The sequence below is a fragment of the Tinamus guttatus genome, unplaced genomic scaffold (genome assembly GCF_059628265.1).
Source record: "Tinamus guttatus ecotype Peru unplaced genomic scaffold, ASM5962826v1 Tinamus_guttatus_pri_ptg000332l, whole genome shotgun sequence".
NCBI lineage: Eukaryota > Metazoa > Chordata > Aves > Tinamiformes > Tinamidae > Tinamus > Tinamus guttatus.
Genome location: NW_028288866.1, coordinates 953,630 through 973,889, shown reverse-complemented (window position 1 = coordinate 973,889; position 20,260 = coordinate 953,630). Strand labels below are relative to the sequence as shown.

General features: G+C 54.1%; 1 protein-coding gene across 6 annotated transcripts in view; it reads right to left on the bottom strand.

The window, feature by feature from the left end:
• The window catches only part of EIF4G3 (eukaryotic translation initiation factor 4 gamma 3), a 72,942-nt gene that overhangs the window by 27,275 nt on the left and 25,407 nt on the right, over positions 1–20,260 (bottom strand). For 3 of the 6 annotated variants that reach the window (XM_088529543.1, XM_088529541.1, XM_088529538.1), the window contains 10 exons: positions 19,010–19,105; positions 17,877–17,990; positions 12,795–12,815; positions 11,801–11,980; positions 11,448–11,562; positions 9,990–10,090; positions 8,304–8,426; positions 4,975–5,071; positions 1,698–2,528; positions 257–360 (listed from right to left, as the gene is read on the bottom strand). In XM_088529543.1, the coding sequence (XP_088385669.1) occupies positions 257–360; positions 1,698–2,528; positions 4,975–5,071; positions 8,304–8,426; positions 9,990–10,090; positions 11,448–11,562; positions 11,801–11,980; positions 12,795–12,815; positions 17,877–17,990; positions 19,010–19,039 (1,716 nt within the window). In that variant the 5' untranslated portion in view covers positions 19,040–19,105. The remainder of the gene's footprint in view (positions 1–256; positions 361–1,697; positions 2,529–4,974; positions 5,072–8,303; positions 8,427–9,989; positions 10,091–11,447; positions 11,563–11,800; positions 11,981–12,794; positions 12,816–17,876; positions 17,991–19,009; positions 19,106–20,260) is intronic. The other 3 variants (XM_088529540.1, XM_088529544.1, XM_088529539.1) reach the window with 2 other exon arrangements.

The following is a 20,260-nucleotide window of genomic DNA, read 5'->3' as shown; positions in this document are numbered from 1 at the left end:
GGGGACTGGACTCCCCCTGGAAATGAGGAAGGGAGCGCAGAGAAGGCACAAACTCGCGGGCACAGCCCCAGCAACCCGCACTGGCCTGAAAACGAGCACATAGGGATGATGCTTTTCATTTTCTGGCATTACCCAACCACCAGCCTTCCTGTTGAACACAGTCCAGCTGTCACGGTGGGATACATGCAACATGCCCACCCAAGCAGCACCGGAGCCAGCCTGGAATTCTGCATGGCTTTAGGTAAAGCAGGAGGACCGCGTCACCCCTTACCTCCACCTCCGCCTCCTCGGCCTCCTCCGTGCCCTCGCTCCCGTCTTTTGGTTTCTTCCACGTCTTTGGTGCAGTGAGAGCTGTTTGGGCTGCAATGCAAGCGGAGAAGGGTTACCCCGGGGTCCCCCCACGCCGAGGACGCCGCAGACGTGGCCGTCTCTGTGGAAGAGCCCCACAGTTAGCGCAACGTGCGGCGCTGCCGTCCTGCAACACAGCTTCCAAGCAGGGTAATGATGCCGTGGTTCGCTCTTAGCAGCCCACCAAGGCAAGGAAAACACCATAAAATATTTCTAAGGTCAGCACTGATTTACTCTGATCATCGCTCTCCCCTCTCCAAAGGGTCAAAGAAATCACACAACGTATTAGGAAGAGATTAAAACATTAATCTGACAAGTCTGCAACTTGTTGACAGCTTTGGCACTTCCTCCTTTGCTTCCCGCAGCGATCAGGCCATGCGTGGAGGTCTCTGCTCTGAATTCGCCAAGTCCCGTTGATAAAAACCGAGCAGGTTAAGGCCAGGAGGGGCAGCGAGCTGAACTGCTCCGCGATCAGCGTGTGCTTCCAGCAACCTGCGCGGCGCTGGAAAACCCAAAGGAGCATCGGGAAAAGAATGACAGAGCTCCTGCCGCGCAGCACGCGTTCAAAAATTCCCCTTTCTATCCTATTGCCAGAGAGCGTAAAAAAGCCTCTTAGCCTTTAGTTCTAGGGATAAAAAAACAGCAACGCGGCGCCTTCTCCTTGGCTCTGACGTTCTGCATCCGCCTTCTCCGGCGTGCGGCCGCGAGACGGGCAATCCTCACTGTGCCGAGAAGGATGCGGCGCTGGCTGTCGCCATCAGGTTGTGGAAGCTAAATCTCTCTTCCTCTCTCCAAGGAAGAGCTGGAAAATCATTACTGCAAATGGTTAGCAGGGAAACGCAATGCGGCTCCACCTCGTTATAGGCTGGGGAAAGCATAAAAATCCAACCTGGAGCATTTCGCCTTCCTTGGGTATCCTGCGGTCACGGCTCCAAGTGGTTTTATGTGACTTGAGAAATAGTCCTTTCTTGGTAGCTAAAACCAGCTTATTGGCTAACGCGTGCTGCCCAGTCAAGGCATTACAATCAATCTGCTGCATAATTAAGAACCCCAAATGCTGTATGTAAAGAAGAGAAGTAACAATAATTTAAACCCCAGGCACTGTAAAGCAGGCGGTAACGTTGCAAGGAGTTCGCAATGAACACGAACTCTCGCTCAAGTTGGAAATACTCAGGACAGTTAAACTATGGAGAATATTTTAAGCGTTTTGTTAAGGAAGAAATGATATTTAAAGGGTGCTTGACAATTAAAACAACCTCATGGCATGGCCAGCTTTTCTCTGATAGGAAAAGGAGCCCTCTTCTTCATCCTCAAGTGGAGGAGGCCAAACCACGAGGCCAAAGGCTTACCTGGGACAGGGCTCTTCCTTGAGTTCAAACTCGGAGACTCCGCGCTCTCCTCCGCTTGCCCATCTGCTTCGGTCTCTTCCTTCTTTTCGGCATCCTTTGCCTCTTCGCTAAGAGCAGTTCTTGTGCTCTCCTCTCCTTCCGAATCTCCCTGAAGAGCAGGGAGGGCACTCGGAGACGGAGCAGGAGGTGGAGAAGGAGTCGTAGTGGTCACAGCAGCAGCAACAGAAAGAGGAGGAGAAGGAGAAGGAGGAGGAGGCGTCGGCGGAGGCGTCGGCGAGGGAGCGGCGGGAAGCGCGGCCGGCGCCGGCTCCGCGTCCGCGGGAGGCGCTTCGGGGCTCTCCGCTGCAACAGTCAAGGGCGCCGCCTCCTCGGGGGCTACATCGGCTACGCTCTCGGGAGCCGCGACGCTCTCGCCGGCTCCGTTCGTGTCGTTAATTACATTAGTACTAGCAGTCACGGGGGCATCGCTAGGTGCTACGGGCGCGGGCTCCTCGCAGGCCTCGGCCTCGGCCTCTTCCGCCGGCGAAGGGGCCGCCGCGGCCGCGCAGGGGGCTACGGGCGCCGGCTCCTCTTTGGGAGGAGGCTCCCGGCCCTCCTCGGGATCGGCTGTAAACGCGGGTTTGCTGGGAACAGCCGCGGCGATGGCGGCAGGAGCACCGGGCGCCACGGGCGCCGCCGGGCTCGGCGGGGCGGCCGGGGGAAGAACCGGCGGCGCCTCCGCGGCGGCGGCCTCGCTCGCCGGGCCGGCGGGATCCTTCTTCTCCACAGCAGCTTCTGCTCTGAGCACTGGGGAAGGCGGCTTTAATACTGGGTCTGGTTTTGGCTTCTCTTCTGGGGAAGGGGAAAGAAAAGAAGTCAGTGGCACAAGATCAGTCCCACCTGCCCTGGCCACCTCCAAGGCCACCCACCCTGGGCACTGGGAGCTACTCGGGACGCTCTTAGGAAGAACGCAGCACATTCCCAAGCTCGTCTCTGCTTTCTGCAAAGTATTTGGGGGTATATTGGGTACTGCCTCTTTGCAAGCCAGGCTGCACTGGAAGCATAAGGTCAGCTCAGAGTCCTCTGATTTGGGACGCATGGAGCGTCCTCAAGATTAAAACCTTGCTCTGAGCTACAGCCTGGAGATCCCCAACTTGTGTCAAGTGGGATTACTCAAAAATTAGCTGAAATGTCTAGAAAAACATTCATTGAGACAAAAAAAAACCACACAACAAAAACATACAATTGCATCTTAAAGAGGCACTTCGGACACTTTCCTCAAAGCACCTCTTATGTGAGGGATGCGTTAGCTGCCGGATAGAGGCAACACAAGTAAAACTTCAAGAGAAAAGTGGATCGGGAGGGGATTGCAGAGAAATTAGGGGTAACCTGAAATTTCAGAGGTGATTGCCGAAAGGTAAAAGACATTAGAAACCCTTAAGGAGCCTCAGGAGGCATCGGAGCAGCGGGAGGGAGCCGGGTGGTCGCGGTGGCCGGGAAGATGGGCCTGGCTGCAGGATTCCCTTGGCCAGGTGGTGTTTGCCTGAAAATAACCACCCCGGGTTTGCTGCCATTTCTCCATCTTTTGTCCCCAGCTAAACTGCCTGGCGCGCGACGGGCCCTGAAGGCGTTCAAAGCTTCGGGTTTTAACGAAGTTAACGGGTTTTAATCTGTTTTTCCCCAAGCTGCAGTCTATGTTCTCCATGGCTGATACACCTCAGCTCTTTGAAAGAGGCTTGAAAATAATTTTTAAAAAAGGAAAAAAACTCGAAGATACCACTGCAAACATCCCACGGGGCCTGCACAACCTCCCAAAGCAAGAAGCTGGCAGCGCTGTTTTCACACACAAGCGTCCCGTATTCCAAGGCCTAAAGCCAGGGAGGTGCTGGGACCAGCTTGACCTATGTTCAACGGAACATCCTCGCACTGCAGCCCTCGAGGACAGGCACCGATGGGAGCCTATAGGACTGCTCGGTGCCCAAAAAAGCCACTTTTTGAGCTATTCCGGCAGGAAGGGGCCCGAGCCCCTGCAGATCCCAGGGGAATTTCGCAGCCTGGCAAAAAGCAGCAAGGGCCGACGGCCGGTGCTTGTCTTGCAGGGAAAGCAGGGAGGTTAAACACAAACCCAGTCCCCGATTCCACGGCCTCGCTGTGCCTTAAAGCACGGGAATAACGGGCTGACGACGGTCCTGAGCCGAAGGAATAGCGCGAGAGCTGCCCGTGGTTATTTACAGCTGCACGAGGAGCAGAACGGGAGCAGCGGCTGCGTGCCGGGCTCGAGCACTCCACGGCAGGGACAGGGACAGGGACAGCCCGTGTCGGGGCAGCGCCACCCGTGTCGACACTCACTTGCTTCCTTGGCAATGCAGCTCTGTGGGTGCCTGTTGTTACTGGGGGGGAATAAAAAAGAACAGCCCCCAGGGCCCAAAAGGAATGACTGAAAAGCAATTCTGCTACATGCATTTGTAGACATGCCCTTAACTCAAAGGCTCCGGATAAGTTTAAGTAATTTTCATGCTAGCCAAATTGTCCTCATCTTGAACTTGTTCTGCCCCCATGCCCAGGGCACAGCCGTGTTATTTTTCACCTCCTCTTGCTCCCTGATGCTTATGGAAAGGTGCAAGTTTGGGGCTGGATCAAGCACTGGACTCTCTGGGATGTAACTGAGATGAACGCCCCAGCAATAAATCCAAGTTAAATTCCTGGTTTATTTTGAAGGAGAGATCACTTACTTCCCGTTTCCTTACGTGTGCCTACAAAGGGATTAAGTTAAATTGTGGCACGTGGAGGGAGCAGAGGGGGAAAACTCCCTCGTCCTGGAAAAGGGAAACCCTCACACTTGCAATGTTGCAGTGGCAAAACCGCGATGGGACAGGTGCAACAGGCAAAATGGCCCTTTGCAGAAATTCAAATGATATAATAAACCCTGAATTCAAATCAGAGTTTATTAAAATGATACAAAGCTGCTTGGGTTAAGAGTGTTTTATCATCAATGCATCCGCTCCTGAAAGCTGGAACGTGGGTGAGAGGAGCTTCACACTTCTAGGGGCTCCAAAACAGCGTTTCGGAAGCGAAAGCTTTAATAAAATTATTTTTAACCAGCTTCACGTCGGCAAATTTCAATTAATTCCCTTAGCAACGCGTTGTTAAATGTTCCAGTGGAGAAAGAGGAGAAAGAGAGGTCCCTCCCCTCCTATTGCTGCTTGTCTCCATGCCAAAACCAATCCCGATCGGAAAAGAAAAAAAGGAAAGAAAAAAAAGAGTAAAAACACCCGGGAGGAAAGGCCCGTGCACAAACCTTGCTTGGGGCTGCTCGTGGCGGCGGCGCCGGGATGGGGGCTCTCCGCGCTCCCAAACGCCGCGGGGCCGGGCTCCGGGACCTGGCTGGGCAGCTGCTGGGATTGGAAGTGGAAAAAAGGGTGACAATGAGCACAGAAACCGGCAACGGGGAGCGCAGGCAGGCGGGGACGGGGGAGAGAGGAAAAGCCAAAAGCTGGGGCGGGCAAAGGCAAGAGGAGCTCCACACTGAATAAACCCAAGTGCATGGGACAGGGAGGAAGGAAAAAGGCAGTGGGAAAGGGGGGAAAAGAGAGGATTGCTGTTAACCACAGAAGGAAACAGGCAGTGCTGCACAGTTAGTAACGCACTCCGGTCGCCGAATGCTGCTGAAACGCTCCCGAGAGCGGTTCCAAAGCCAGGTATAAACCCACAACCTGCTGGGGCTCTCCATGGCTTAAGTGTCTTTATTGGACTCTGTCCTGAGGCCACGTTGTTATTAAATACCCTGTATTTGTAAGGCTACAAATAACTCCCTTGAATTCGCTCATGCTTCTAGGCAAAACACTCCTGCACATGGTGGTGAACATGGACCAGTGAGGAAGATCTGAGGAGAAACATTCCCGCTTGGGAAATCCCTGGAAACACAAACCAGGAATCACAAAAAGAAGAAAATCTGACTAAATTTAATTCCTAAATCCCCAAATGACTCTGCTTTTTGCAGGTCTAGCCGGCAGCCTACCTGCACTGACTGAAAACCTATAGAGCTCAGAAAAGGAGACCCTCAAAACTTGACTATCAGAAACTCAAGCAAAAACTATTTCCCCTAAGTTCTTTTAAGAAAGAAACCCGCTGGCAACCTGCTCATTTTCCTAGGACCCACTTTTATTCTCGTTTTCAGCTGCTAGGTCTCATCAGTGCAGAATAAAGAGCAAGTCGCCTTCAATCCATACTATTTTCACCCTTTTGGGGCAAGAGAAGGGTGAAGAGAGATTGTGAAAACCACACCTGAAAAGAAAAAAAATCAACCTAAATAAGCAGGACGAAGGCTTGAGATTAAATATGGGATTGCTCTGCTCCCAGGAATGACTTTGATGCGGTTGGCTGGATACGGAGGAGGAATTGCACTCGGACCTTCAGCCAAATCCAAAGGAAGCCAAAGAAAACACAATTGTCCAAACGAGCACACTTCGGGAACGGCCGCAGCGGAGCATTAGTTCCATTTTCCAAAAATGTATGGACAAAAGCAACGGGAGAAAGGAGAAGATGATAAGAACCACAGGAACCAAATGAGACTAGCGGGGAACACACCGCAATCCTAGAAGTTTTGGGTCAGTACACTTATTTTCCTAAGAGCTTTGGCAACACCCATCCGTTTTGTGGGAACCACACTGCAAAGCAATATAAACGGGACTTAGGCAGTGCCTCCGACAAGGCTCATATTTGAAATGGAGCATTTAGAGACTTTCTAGGAAAAAAAACCCAAACACGCTCCCATTACTTTCATGATTTATGATGCTAAAAGAGCCTCTCTCCATGCTTTTTCCATGGCCGACAGACAGAGCAAAGAAATGTGTGAAAAATTCATCAACACATGGAAAAGGTTTGCCAGGTAAATAAGAAGCATGTCCTGCTCTTTAAAATACGGTCTTTTATGTGTGTCAGCACTGAACACATGCTGCAGCCAGCTTCCAGTAGCGGTCCTGGTTTCTGTTTTCCTGCTTCTTCCAAACAAATTACTGGGAAAACAGCACAGTGTGAGAAACAGAACCGTGGTAACATCCCCACTTACTGCCAGCTCCTCTTAGGCAGGTGCTTTAAAGACCTTAAGATCTTTAAAGGCCATAAGTGCAGGTCCTGCCTGCCCTTTGCCACCTCGCCCTGGGCTCAGTGCCGAATCCCAGGCCGGGAACTCCAGCGTGTCCATTCCCTCCATCCGCTGAGACTGCGGAGCGGCCGCCGGCAGCGACGGGGCGCCGCTTCCACCGGGCTTGGAGACCGTTCCCGTTGGGAGAACGGAGCTGAACTGCCACCAGCACCGTTGAATCCCACCCACAGACTAGATTTGCTCAAATGAAGCAAATCACAGCTGCTGTTGGGACAATAACTGCATTTCCTGGCTTAACCAGGTTTGTGCTTTCATTAAGGTGGCACTAATGCCCCTTTTCTGGCGAGCTCGACTTCAGAGCTCTTTGGTGATTAACAAAAGTGGCTCTAGTACTTAGCCAAAATGAAGCCTGGATAGGCACTGCTGAAGTATTTGCACACCTTGCTTAGAGTAGGTGATTGGACATCCCTGGGGTGCGTCGCATAAAAATACAGCTGATAACAACTCAGGCTTGCTAACCTCCTCTTGGAAAAAAAACATCGTTTTGTCCTGTTTGATTTAATTGCAACGTCTTAAAACAGGCCCCAGAATGCAAAATTGGTCTAGCGCGTGCTTGTATTTGCTGCAGCATCCATAACCTCAATCTGAAACCCTGCCTGGCTTCAACTTGTCTGCACTTCTAATGGAGTAAATAATTTAGCACAAAGTAACTGGCAAGGTCTCGCTGGCACGCAAACCTTGTACAGCACTGCTATCTTCTCCCATGGAAAGCGCTTGGGAAGGAGCTCAATCCGTTTTGTTCAAGAGCAGCTCTTTGCTCTCTCTCTTTGGCTGTAGTTGCCCATCATCGGGCACCGTCTGGCAGAAAGAGGCTTTTCTGGGTGCTGCAGCCTTGGTATCGCGCGCTGCAAACGCCCCGGCCGGAGCACCGTGCGCTGCCCCTGCTCGCCCACGTTGCAGCCCACGGCAGCGGCTCCTCTGCCAAGGAGGCACCAGCTCCTCGTGCTGCGAGTGTGCACGAGGCTCCGGGGCCAGGGAGCCTTTCTGATAAGAGAAGCACTTCGTGCCAAGGCGGACTCACGCTCGTGCCCGGACTGCCCCTGTCTGCTGATCTCAGAGTGTCCCTGTGGCTCCAAGTCAAAAAGGATGGATATTGGATATTCCATGGGGTTCATTTTCAGATCTTACTCGTGGACTTAGCAGATGAAGCACAACACAGAGGCTCAGAAGAGGCCCGAAACTCTAGCTGCACGGCAGAGTTCTTCCAGAGATCCACACGTTACGGGGAACCTCAGCGGGGAATATTTATTCTTTTTTCTTGCACTAGCAAAATGCACTTTGAGGGCTGAACGACATACAGAGCCCAGATCTGGAATTTTGTGAGGTAAGATTCCCGAGCTACGGCTACCCTGGTTATTCTAAAGCAGCAGCACCACAGCGGGAAGGCCGAGCACGGACGGGAACTGGCTGCCAGCAGCCACCAGGGCAGGTGCCCACGGGAGGGTTCGCGGCCGCGTCGCTACCTGAGGTGGAGTCGGGGTGGAAGTGGGTCTCACGATGGGAGGCGTCGGGTTCCTGCTGCCCCCTCCGGACATGATTTCTTCCGTTATATCTTTGCCCCCCTGGTTTGGATCCCGGATTCGGATCTAGGGAATTGAATAAGGAAAGACGTCAAAGGAGCCTGCCCAGGCCACGCCACCGTGGGGCTTCGCAGCCCGCAGGGAGAGCGATGGGTTTCCATCCTCCACGCTCAGAATGAGCAACAGAGCAGCTTACACCAACCTCCCCTGCACGAGCCAGACCCAAGCACGGACCAAAAGGGCTTTGGGTTGAGCTGATACTGTGCAGGAATGCCGCAGCGTGGTTTGTTTCAACCACTTGAAATGCACAGGGTATGTCAGCCCCTTAATCTTAGGGCATTATTTAATCAGAAAGCTCGTCAGCCACACCAGTGAGGCCAAAGCATGTGCATCTCTTCCAGTTCTCCCAGATGCAAAGGAAGGGGGGAGACAATTTTTAAAAGATGCACGTGCCTTGTAATGCATGAGCCTTTAACACACAGAACATGGTCCCTACTGCTGGAAAATAAGTTTCCTGAAGGTTAGAAAATATCCCAGACAGTGTAGAGTGAAGCTTGCTGGTTAGCAGAAAGTGCAAGAGAGAGAAAGAGAGAGAAAAAGGGACAGCTCAAGAATTCATTACCCTGATGGGAAGTCCGTGACCTTGCCAACCCAGCTGCTGGTAGAGGGGGAAAGTGGATCAGAGCTGCTTTTGTTGTGCCCTTCCACACTGGGAAAACCCCGTCGAGCAATTAAAACAAACCAAAAATGCTGGGCAGTGGAAAGGGAAACAGAGGGAGAACAAAGAGGCATCCTACAAAACTCATCAGCATTTAGGAAACCAGGATGTTATCAGAGTCTCTTCGCATCCTCAAAACGGGAAAGAAAAATCTTATCCAAAATAAATGACTCAAGAAGGCGCCAAATCCTTGACCTACACACGAGCCCCTTGAGGGTGACGAACATTGGGATCAGTCAAGAGCCCTGAACCATCCTGTCCCCTCCGGGAAGCTCGTGGTACTGTAATCCCGAGCTCACTTGTGTGGGACATGCACACATATGCATCTATGAATGTTATTGTTGCTTTAATGGCTCTCATTTCCTCAGCTGTGACATGTGTTAGTGGGCTGCATCGGAGAGAAACATCACGTCTGGGAGAAACACCAATGTTACTGGCGTGGTCCTAGCATTGCCTTCACAGTTCCTCAATACCTGCTCACACACCATTTAGTCAACCCACTTGATCCTTACTAGGTTGATGCTGCAAGCTGACATTTTCAAACCAGCACGACAAACAATTTGATGTAAAGCTGGGACTTTCTTTTTGATCATTTAGCGTGAAATATGCTAAAATGAGGACGCACATGCTGCCTTCGTTTCCGCTTCGTGCAAAAATATTGCCGTATCCGCCCAGCTGGGACGACACAAACTCAAAGAAGAAAGTCCCAACAGAAACGTGAAAACAGGACAGCGCTGCAGCACTGTGTGCTGTTACGGACGACTGCGGAAGGCTGAAAAACAGCTTTGATGGGAAGGGGGAGCTGGATTTTAAACTCAGATTGTGAGATGGGGGGTTTTGTTGGATCTCCAGGCCCCAGGGGGAGGACAACCCTCCGAGAGGAGGCTGCTGGCCAGGGAGGGCTCCCTTACCGTCTTCTTCTCTCTCTTGGCTGGCGGAGGCTGCTGCTGCTGCGTAGGCACTATGATGGGCGCCGACTGGTACACCGGCTGACTCGGGTAGAAGGGTGTTCCTGGGGAGAGCCAAGGGCAAAGGGACGTGAGGCCGCGCGCGGAGGGAAGGACAGGGAGCCAGGCCGCCCGCCTGCTCCTGCAGCCCTCCTCCGGGGAGAGAGACTCGCTGGAAACCAGCACAAAGGACCTGCAAGGCCTGCAGCAACCTATTCTGAAGCGAGGCCAGGAAATTTAATTACAAGCAGTGTTCTGTGCACGCAGCAACACCAAAAAGCGTGACCGTGGCTATTTTTGCCAAATTACACTGCGCGCTTGATTACGTTCGTAATATCTGATACAGTTTCATTAGTTTATCTTTACGGAGTACGAGCGGCCCAAAACCGCTGCGCTTTCCAGACGTAAGCAAAGGTGGCAGGAGCCCTATTCCGACTGCTTGAGGAAGAAGCACAGCTTCCATGGGACAAGGTTTCCATAGCTCCATCGCGTGCTTCCCAACACGGGGGGTTTCTCCCCTCAAAATGAATCCGTATTTGTGAAGCACAAACACATAAATGCAGCCGGTGCCGCAGGCAACGTCGTCACTCGCTTCCAACGCTCCCAAACGCCAAGAGCGGAAGCGGATGAGATCTCTGCGCCCGGTACGGGGTTTGTGTGGGAAGGGAGCAATGGGACTTAGCAAAACAGCTCAGGTCTGGGAGGTAAAGCCCCTTTAAAGGGGGTACAAAGTTGGGGACAGCTTGAACAACTAGTCTGGGTCCTGGCAGATTTTCCAGATGATCCTGTAAATCAGCAAGGGAAGGTAAATAACAGAAAACCAAGCTAAAAATCCTCTCCCACCTCCTACGGTGTTTTATCAAGGGCTGATGTCAGCAGAGGACTTTAAGCCCCCTTCCAAGCGCGCCGAGATGCCCCTCGGAAAGGGCCAAGCTCCTGCCTTGCAGCCCAGAGGAGCTGTGAGCCACCTGGGCCACCACACGCCGGCTGATATGGAAAAATCAGCAGCTAAGGAAAACGCCAGCGTGGGACAGGCAGGGTCAGGCAGCCACCAGCAGCCACACGAGAGGAGACCAGGAGGTCTTGAAGGAGCCGAGCGCTGCTGGCACGGCTCAGTGCGAACCAGGGCAGCCAGATGTAGGCACAACACCGTAATAAATAAAAATGATTGAGCAGGGAGTAACAAACAGCCTCATTTCTGCCTCACGTGTGACTGCAGGGAGCTGTAGCCTTTCTGCCAACATCCGTATGATCCAAACCCGACCGAGTCCTCCAGGAGCGAATGAGGGCTGCAACACAACAAGCCGAGCAGCTCCTCACAGCTCAGGCCAATGTCCACCCCATTTGGTGCTAGAGACCCTCAACCTGACCACCAAACACACCCAGAAAGTACCCTCGAGAAAGGCCCCGAGCAGAACTCACCGTAGGCATTTGGGAATTCTCCAGGACCTGGTCCTGGATAAAAGGGGCCCGGTCCCGGCGGCTGGACAGGATACTGCTGCGGGGGCCCGACGTACGGCGGGCCGCTATGCCGATACTAGGAGGGGAAAAAAGACCACGAGTTGACAAGAGTTGGGCAACCACGCAGAAAGAGCCAAGGTGGAGCCTTCCCCCCTCAAAATTCAATAAAAATCAGATTGCCAAATGGAGCTGTTGCTGACCATGCAACCAGCACTCCTATCCCCCTGTCCCCAGCTCTGCTGCAAGGTCCGGAGCGAAACGCGGGTCAAGCGGGGGCTGCTCCGGGTTCCGGAGGCGCCGGGATGCTCCCTTACCTGCGGGATACAGTACTGGGGGCCCTGAGGCATCGGATAGGGCATGGGCAGGTGATTCACCATCATGATGTGCTGGTTGGTTTGGTAGACCGCGGTCGGGGTTTGCGCGCCGGGACGGATGGAAGGGCTGCTGTTCTGGATGGTGGCTCTCGGGGGCTGGATCTGAGGCCTCTGAAAAAACTGGGGCAAGAAAGGGAGAGAGGAAGAGAGAGAACAAACAAACAGAAGGGTCAAGTTTTCTCTAAAGGCGCTTGCAGGCTCCATACAACAGCAGGCAACACCGTTCCGGGGCTACGCCGCCACCTCCTGAGGTTGCCACGCGTTCGGAGGGCCGCAGGACACCTTTTCATCTGCAAAGAGCAAGATCTTGCTGCAACCGCCAATTTTACACGGCAGAGAGACAGCAAAAAGCAAGAAACTTGAAACTCAAATAATTAGTAATTTATATCTACTGAATTAGACACCGCCACCCTTCAGAATGACAGGCGGAAAAATGATTTTGGACATTTTTTTTTTGGTAAGACGGGTTGGTTGCCAGAAGCCAGCTTTATAAATGGGCTAAGGAAGCAAGAGATGAAGGCAACTGCTCCAGCACGAGTGGGGACCAGCTAAACCCAGCCCTTGTGAAGGCGGGAGGTGCCTTGTGCCTGTCCCGTGTTCAAACCGCGCCGGGCAGCGTGTCCCGCGCGCCCTCTCCGAAGGGTGGCAGCCTCTTCCGGGTGGCACCAAACGCCTCCACGCGAGCGGAGCCGCTCCAGGAGGCCGCGCGAGCCGCCGGCACGCGGGCGGTTTTCCGCTCCCAGCGCCGGGAAGGGCCCGGGAAGGCGCTGGCGGTGCGGAGCATCCGGACGCCCCGGTTCCGGCTGCCGGCGTCGTTGCGACCTGGAAGCTGTTGGGCACGATGTGCGTCCGACATCACCGCGCTCGCTACCGTGCGAACGAGACGGGTGGGAGAGAGACAGTCAGGCCATGCAGAATCAGGAGATAAAATTACCTGGATGGGTCTGAATCCTCCCTTCAATAACGAAGCAAGAAAGCAGCAGGAAACAGAAAGAAAGCCAAGGGAACAGCTTACAGATCAGTCGGAAGGAACAGGACATCACATGCACCCTAAACTGCTCTCAATTCCAGTCTTCTTTCTACTGCACTTTGGCTAATCCCTTACAGAAACAGCAAGAAGGAGACTGGGGTGGGAGCAAGGGCTCCTCTACCTGAATCCCAAGGCAGGGGGCAGAAACCCTTCTACAGAGGTTTTATATGGAAATATAAAAGTTTCTTTTAAAACAAGAAACACACCGTGGACATAATTAACTGCAGGAAATAGGATACTACTGAAAGCCTTGACTCTGCTCCCCAATCCTAGAGACATTTCTGTCTTCCTCTCTGGTCTCTTTTGAGTGACACAGAGCGGCCAGGAGCAGTAACCCGTGCTCAGAGCATGGATTTGGTCTCCACTTCTGCTCCAAGACTGGAAGAATAAGAAACTCCATGTGTTTAATCGCAAAAAAAAAAAAAAAAAAAGAAAGAAAAAAGAAAGAAAAAAGAGGAAAAGAATAAAAAGGGGAAAAAAGAAAAAAGAAACAAAAAGGTAATCATACATCACTTGACATAGAAGACTGCTGATTGATGAAGTGTATGCAAGTAGTCTGCAGGTAACTATATATGAATAGCGAGAAAAAAAGTGTGGTAATTATTAAAGGATGGAAGAATGAGCTGGGCCTGTCTGCCTGGGCCCTGCGCGAGGATGAGGAGGGCAGAAGGGGAAGGGCGGGAGGATGCGCCTAGACTGGACATGACGATGACATTAAAATGGTCGCGCCGGCACGGCCACGGAGCGCCGGACACCTCGGCTGCTCCCACACTACTGGGAAAAGCCCGGAAAAGCCCCCGGGACGACGTCCTGCCTTGGGAGCCAGGCGTGATTGGAAGAGGAACAGGAGGATGTGGCTTCCGACGGGCGGAATCCGCAGGAAGGACCGTCCCGGCCTAGGGGACAACGCGACCCGCGTCACGGGAAGGCAACTGCTTGGGGAGGACAGGCCGGTGTGGACGGGCCGCCGGGAGAGCGCCCGGCTCCGGCGCTGCGTCCCACGGACACGCTCCGAGCGATCTGCTCTTCCCGCTGCGCCTGCCCACGGAGCCGCCCCGCGAGCTCAAGCGGACGCGCGCGGGGAGCGTTTTCCAGCCCGCCGTCCTATGTGGGGACACAAAGGATCAAAACCCGGGAGGTTTTGCCTCGATGTCAACCGTAAACTTCCAAAACCCACGGGATTTGCATACGGCACCAGAGCAAGGCCAGAATGAAGGTCCCCATGTCCCCAACATGGCTTTGGTTGGAAAACCCTGGCTATCCCGATCCTTCCTCAAATCCCTTCGGAAATCAGAGTCTAACAACGGAGAACTGAGTCCCGGGCTCCACGTCGCCATCCGCCCCTGGATCATCCTGTGCCACCGAGCGCTGTCCCGTCACCCTGCTCCTCAAGCCATCAAACCCCTTCTTGGAAAGGGCTTGGTTGGTCACCACAACAAGCACAAATACTACAGAAATCCAGCAGCAACCTCCCTGCTACTGATATTGAGCCCCTTTTTTAATATATAACTTAATATCCTGTTATTAAACACCATCATCTCCAGCTTAGCTCTCTCCCCAGGTGACCTCATGGCCAAGGGGGGTTGAAGGCCAGATGGGAGGGACAACATTTGTCACCAGGAAAATCCATCATCAAGGAGACGGCCAATCTCCCGATAAATCTCTGGGACATTTTAACTGATTTTCGACTTCCTCCATCTCTGTTCCCAACCTTCCGGTAAGGTGCCCAGGAAGCAACTCGCTATGGATGCCAAAAACTTCCCCAAAAAGCAAAGGAGAGGCTGGACAGGCCCTTCCACTGATGGCAGGCTGGTCACCAGGACACGTGCCAGGTGCTGAGCTACTTCTTTCCAGATGGGATGGGAGCAACAGCTCCCGGCCGGACCCGGCTCGCTCGTACGTGTGCCGAGGGCTCCAAAGCTCTACCAGCCACAGGCAGGAACATTAGGGAATAACCTAATCGTTCATGGAAAGAGACAAAAAAAAAAGCAGGAAAAAGCACATGGAATCACCGCTCCAAAGCATCCCTTGAGCTGGAACAGGTTGCCAGGAGGGTCATGTTTTTACATGGAAACACTGTTCCCCCCGAGTACATCCAGGACGTGCCTCAGCACCAGGCTATGGAAGGTCTGAACTGCCTCGGGGTCTCCCAGAATACGCAGGGACTCAAGGAACATCAGCAGGACGCTCCCCGTGCCGCTGCGCGGCCCCGCGAATGCCCCGTTCTGCTTTTGAAGCCTCTTTTTGTGCTCCTGGGGCATCCGTGCCCACTGCTGGACTCACCTGCAGCCCTGAGCCGTTCCCACCGGGCTCCTCCATCCCCTGGGAGCACCGGAGGGAGCAGGAGCGGCTCTCCGGAACGCGCCTCTCCTTGCACAGCACCATCCTGCCGGCTTTGAATCCAATCCCGACTTTCCAACCCCTGCTCGAAGCCTAAGCGAGCGCGAGTCGTGCTCCAAAGACTCCCAGCGCATAGCGAGCGGGAAACGGGCATCGCACCCAATCCCAAGGGATTGGAGACGCCCTCGGCCTTGCTCCAGGGAGCCCGGGGGCAAGAGCAGCTTCCCAAGCACTTCCAAAGGGGCGGCAGATGCCCGGTTGGCGCCCGCGGCCCCGTGCCAGCACCAAACCCAGCGAGGGGCAGGTCAAGCTTATCCATTTTCCCAACAAGGACCTTTCCCAGCGGGGCAGTGGCGGCGGGTTCACTTGCAGCCCTCCTGCCCGGCTGCTTTAACGCCACCGAACAGGAGCAAAGGATAAACATTCCCTGATCCAGGTGATTCTCTCCGTAATAACTATTTTCACTGGCTACGTCTGGGGTTTCCAAGAGCCGTTTGCTAACAGCGGAGCCTCCCGCAGCGCTCCCGTATCCCATCTCCCTGCTTCTCATCCCGGCGCCCGGATGGAAACTCGTAAAAACCTTCAGGAAAAGGAAAACGCTCCAACACACATTACTCCTATGGAAGAACCTGCACTGATTTGCGGGAGACAGATTTTCCAGCCCTAGGAAACATCCTCCCTTGCCTGGCAGGTAAGAGCAGCCTCAGGGCAGCATCGAGTCACAGCACTGACACCCCAAAACCTCCAGGAGCAGCCGCAAGACAGAAGAATTGGAGGATTTTCAGCTTTTTCTTCCCCAACCCTCAGGGGGGAAGAGGCCGGTGGCTGATCAGACTCTACTGCGATGAGAAACAGAAACCTCCGGGAGTCTAAACTGCATCTCAAGACCTTTCCTTCCTAAAATCAGTTTAATTTCCCCAATGCTGCCCCGTGTTGGCGCCTCAGGGGCGATGCCTCCCCTGCCAGGGCTGCCAAAGTCTTTTCGGGGGGCTTCACGCAACCCCACAATGGAGAGGAAAACATCATCAACCCCAAACGTTTGCTGAAAGCCCTAAACGAGCTGCAAAAAACCCTTGGGCTGATCTATTTGAGGGCCAAAGTATCTATCTTAGCGCTGCTTCACAGAAAAGGCTAATTCTCACTGTGTCGAAAACAAGTTGGAAATCTCCATCTTAAAGTGTATTCTATGGGGAAAAAAAGTGATGCTACAAGAAAAAAATAATCAAAATATATATATTGAAAAAACAAAGCCTCAACGTTAGTGGAAAATTCCCTAACCTATTTTGCACCGGTCACCGTTGGCTATTGAACTTTTGGCTTGGTTTTCAATCATCCAGGTCAACAGGATTTATTCCTATTAGTGGCTGTAAGCAACAGAACAAACTGTAGTCACTGCTGGCTCGGATTCCAAGCGGACACTTTGGATTTTCTTTGGGGTGCAGGGAGTGGAGAGAAAGGAGAAACTTCTGCGCGAAACCTCCAGCCTTTCCGCCTCCTCCGCGCTCCTGTCGGGAGCTGAAATATCCATTTCTCCGGGAGCCCCTCGGGTCCCCGCGCCGCGGTGGTGGCTTTGGGTGCATCTCCTGCGATGGGTGCGTTAAAACCGCTGGTTTTAACCAGGAACCTGCTGCCCCCAGCCGGGGGGCTCACTGTGCAGCTCGGGTTCTGCTTTGCTTTCTCCCAGCTCGGCCGGGACCTGAGAAATTCCTGATATCAACGAGAATCGGCACTGGGAGACTAGCTGGGAAAAATCCAAGGAGCCGGTTGGACTGCAAAGGCAGCTGTCCAGGAAAGAGGGGAAAGCCTGGACCGCGCGACTGCCAACGGCCCTTCCCGGAGGAAGGGCGCGGAGGCCGCTGGCACGCGCGGAGCGCTGCCGGGATCGCCTCCGGGCCGGGAAACCCTCCCTGCGCCGGTGCCGGCCGGGACCGCGCCACGGAGCGAGGGGGGCAAAGGATGTTATCCCGCTGCCTTCTCCTCCCCTCTTCCCCCTCCCCGCGCCACCAAAAAAGTAACACCAAAAAGACCGCAGAGGTTTGTAAAAAAATCAAAACCGGATGACGAAAATCGAGCGCAGACCCAAATGCAAGAGCAGTCTGGGCCCAGCGGGTCTTGCATTCGCTTCGGGGTGGGGAGGTGGGATGAAATGTTATGGGCGCGACTTAGTGATGGGGGTGGAGATGGGCGCTAGCAGAGCGGATGGCCAAAACTGCAAACAGGAGAGATTGCAAAACAAAAAGGAAAATAAAAGTCGTTTGTGAGCACAGAAAAACGGCTGACAACTGCAGACAGAGTCTTCCTCGACACCTCCTCGATAGCGGGGCCGGATCCCTACAATTTCAACGCATTTGCGGCCAATTTTTCCGGAAAACGTTAGAGGGGGGAGCCCCCAAAGTGGCCCTGGCTTCTGGCCTGCCAGCTGGGACCCTCCCGGCCGCGCTGGGCTCTGCACGTTCTCCCACCGCTTCCACCCGGGAAGCTGCCGCGGCAGCTCATGCGCTTTAGGCCAAGAGGCAACTCAGTGCATTTCTGTCCATCAGCCAACAAAACGAGGTGGTAACCAAATAAATAAAAGAAAATCAATCAATAACGGTGCCCTGGGCACGATCGCCTGCAAGAAGGAGTACAGTTTGTTATATTGCTTACAATGCAGTATTTTATCCAGCCTCTTCCAGCCAGGGACCTGTAAACCGGACTCTGTTCCAAAACCTTCCTCCTCTTCCAGTTGTCTGTGCAATGTATTGGCACTGTTCTGCTGGGCTGTCAAAAAAACTGGTTTAGAGATGCAGCTCTTCAGTCAGGTTTTGCTCCAGTTCTAACCGTTATCAAACTTTATTTTCGCTTTGCAACAGTTAAAGGTAAAGAAGAGGATTATACTTACTGAGGAAAGTACTTGCTTGGGAGCCACCGGCGTATCCCATGGGACTGAGCGGGATAAGGGGGGACTAAAGAGGTCGGGGAGGGGGATCCGGCTGTGCCCAGAGTGTCACCTAACCCTCTGGTGTCACCTAACCCTCTGCGAGCTCCGGCCGGGCCCTGCCCTGTCCTAGGGCTGGTGGCGCGGGGGCTGTCGTGGCCACGCTCCGGCAGCGCTCGTGTTGCTGGTGTTGACAGGAGCGCTGGGAACGGTGCAGGGTTTGGGGGAAATGGTCTGTTTTTGCGTGTTTCAAGGGTGACGACGCAGAATACGGGTTTGCAAGAGCCCCGGGGCCGGCTGCTCCGAGCGGCGACGCCGGCGCGCGGGGACGGGAACCCCGAGGGCGACGCCAACGGAGCCGCAAAAGATCCGGAAGCTGCAGCCGGCCCAAGGCCGGATGAGAAGGGGCCGCGCACAAAAAAAGAGGCCAGAGGCGCCGCGTGGAACGGGGCAGCGCCTAAGAGGGGACAAGGGGACAAGGAGGGACGGCTGGGACGAGCCGCGGGCCCTGCCTCGGATATAACGCCCCCGGGCAGGGGAGGCTGCGCAGGGTTTGCTTCCCTTTCCCAAGCTTTGCTCTATCTAGTGCTTTACCAAAATGGTTCCTTAAAGGAAAAGGAAAAAAGAGGAGGAAAAAAAAAAAAAAGGAGAAAACAAAAAAGTGAAGCAAAGAGAAAGATTCTGGTAATGAATCTACGGTCTAAAATGAAGCGAACCTGAAGGCAACTGTGCTAAAAATAAATGGTGTTATTTGAAAGCAGATGAGAAGCCCCCCGCCGAAAGGAAAGCTCCGCTACGGGCCGGCGTGCGGGAGGGCGGCGCGGGCCGGGCGCGCGGCGCGGCGCGGGACGGGCGTCCTTACCGGCGAGCGCGTCTGAGGCTGCGTGGTCATGCTCTGCGGGGCCTGCGGGTACACCAGCGTGGTCGGGGCCGCATTCTGTCCTGAGGGGTACGGAGCCTGCCGGAGAGAAGCACACGAGCGCCGCGCGTTAGCCAGCCCGGGCGCCCGCGCGGCCGCAGGGCGCTCCCGGCGCCGTGCCGGATCCAGCCGGGACGGCGCGCGCGGCCCCAGCGCCGCTCCGCGAGGGCTCGTCCCTGCTGCGCGTTACGCGGAACCTCGGAGAATTCCCTTTGCGAGGGATCTTTGCAGCAGGATCTTGGAACTTACCTTTTCTTTGGAGCTTATTACCAGGAGGAAAAACAGCCTCTAATCCAGCGTGGCGGCCGCTGTGCCAGGGTGGACACGGCCTCCCCGGCACGGAGGCCACCACGGTCCTGTCACCCCGTGTCACTGTCATTTTACAGCCCTTGCACCCAAGGCCTCACCAGACAGAGCCTGATGCGCATTTTTGAGGATGCAAAAGAGATTTCCCTACAGAAAAAGCAGGATGTAACAGGATGCTCTCCCTGGGAACAGCCCTTGGCAGGGATGAATCTGGGATTCGAGTCAGGCAAAGAAAAAGGGAGTTGGAACGAAGCCAAAAGCAGCTCCAAAGAGGATGGAAATGGCTGAGTCTGGGTCTCCCACCGAGCGCCCGTGCTGCAGACCCGGCCCCTCCGCTGCTTTCTCCTCTCCGGACGTTAAAGTCCAGCATCAGCTCCTGCTGATTCCGACTTAAGACAAAGAAAACGCAAACGTATTTCAGAAAGACTCTGAACCCAGGGAAGAGACAAACACCCGCAGCGGCAGCGGCAGGGGATGGCGGAGCCAATAATCACCCCAAAGTCACCCCATCCCAACCACCTCCGGTCGCGTCACCTCCCGCTGCGGCCGCCCTCGGGAGCACCCTCTGGAAAATCATCGGGCATCGCGAATCAGGCACCTAGGCAGGACGCTCAGCTATTTTCTACCTGATTTTCACACTGTTTTGGGGCTTGCTTCCCTCTCCTCACTTCGGGATGTGGGGAAAGAGCGTGATTTGCAGGCAAAAAAACAAAATCTGAAGCTAAAACCAACTTCCATGTTATTCCCAAAGGCCAAATATATAAGAGCAGTTACGGAAGGGATTTCTGGCTGGGAATGCTTTGGTCGGGGCAACCCCGACGCTGGCAGGAGAGATGGGCCAGCAGCTAAACAAACACGTTGCACAACTCTTACCCAAGGCCGAGCGCA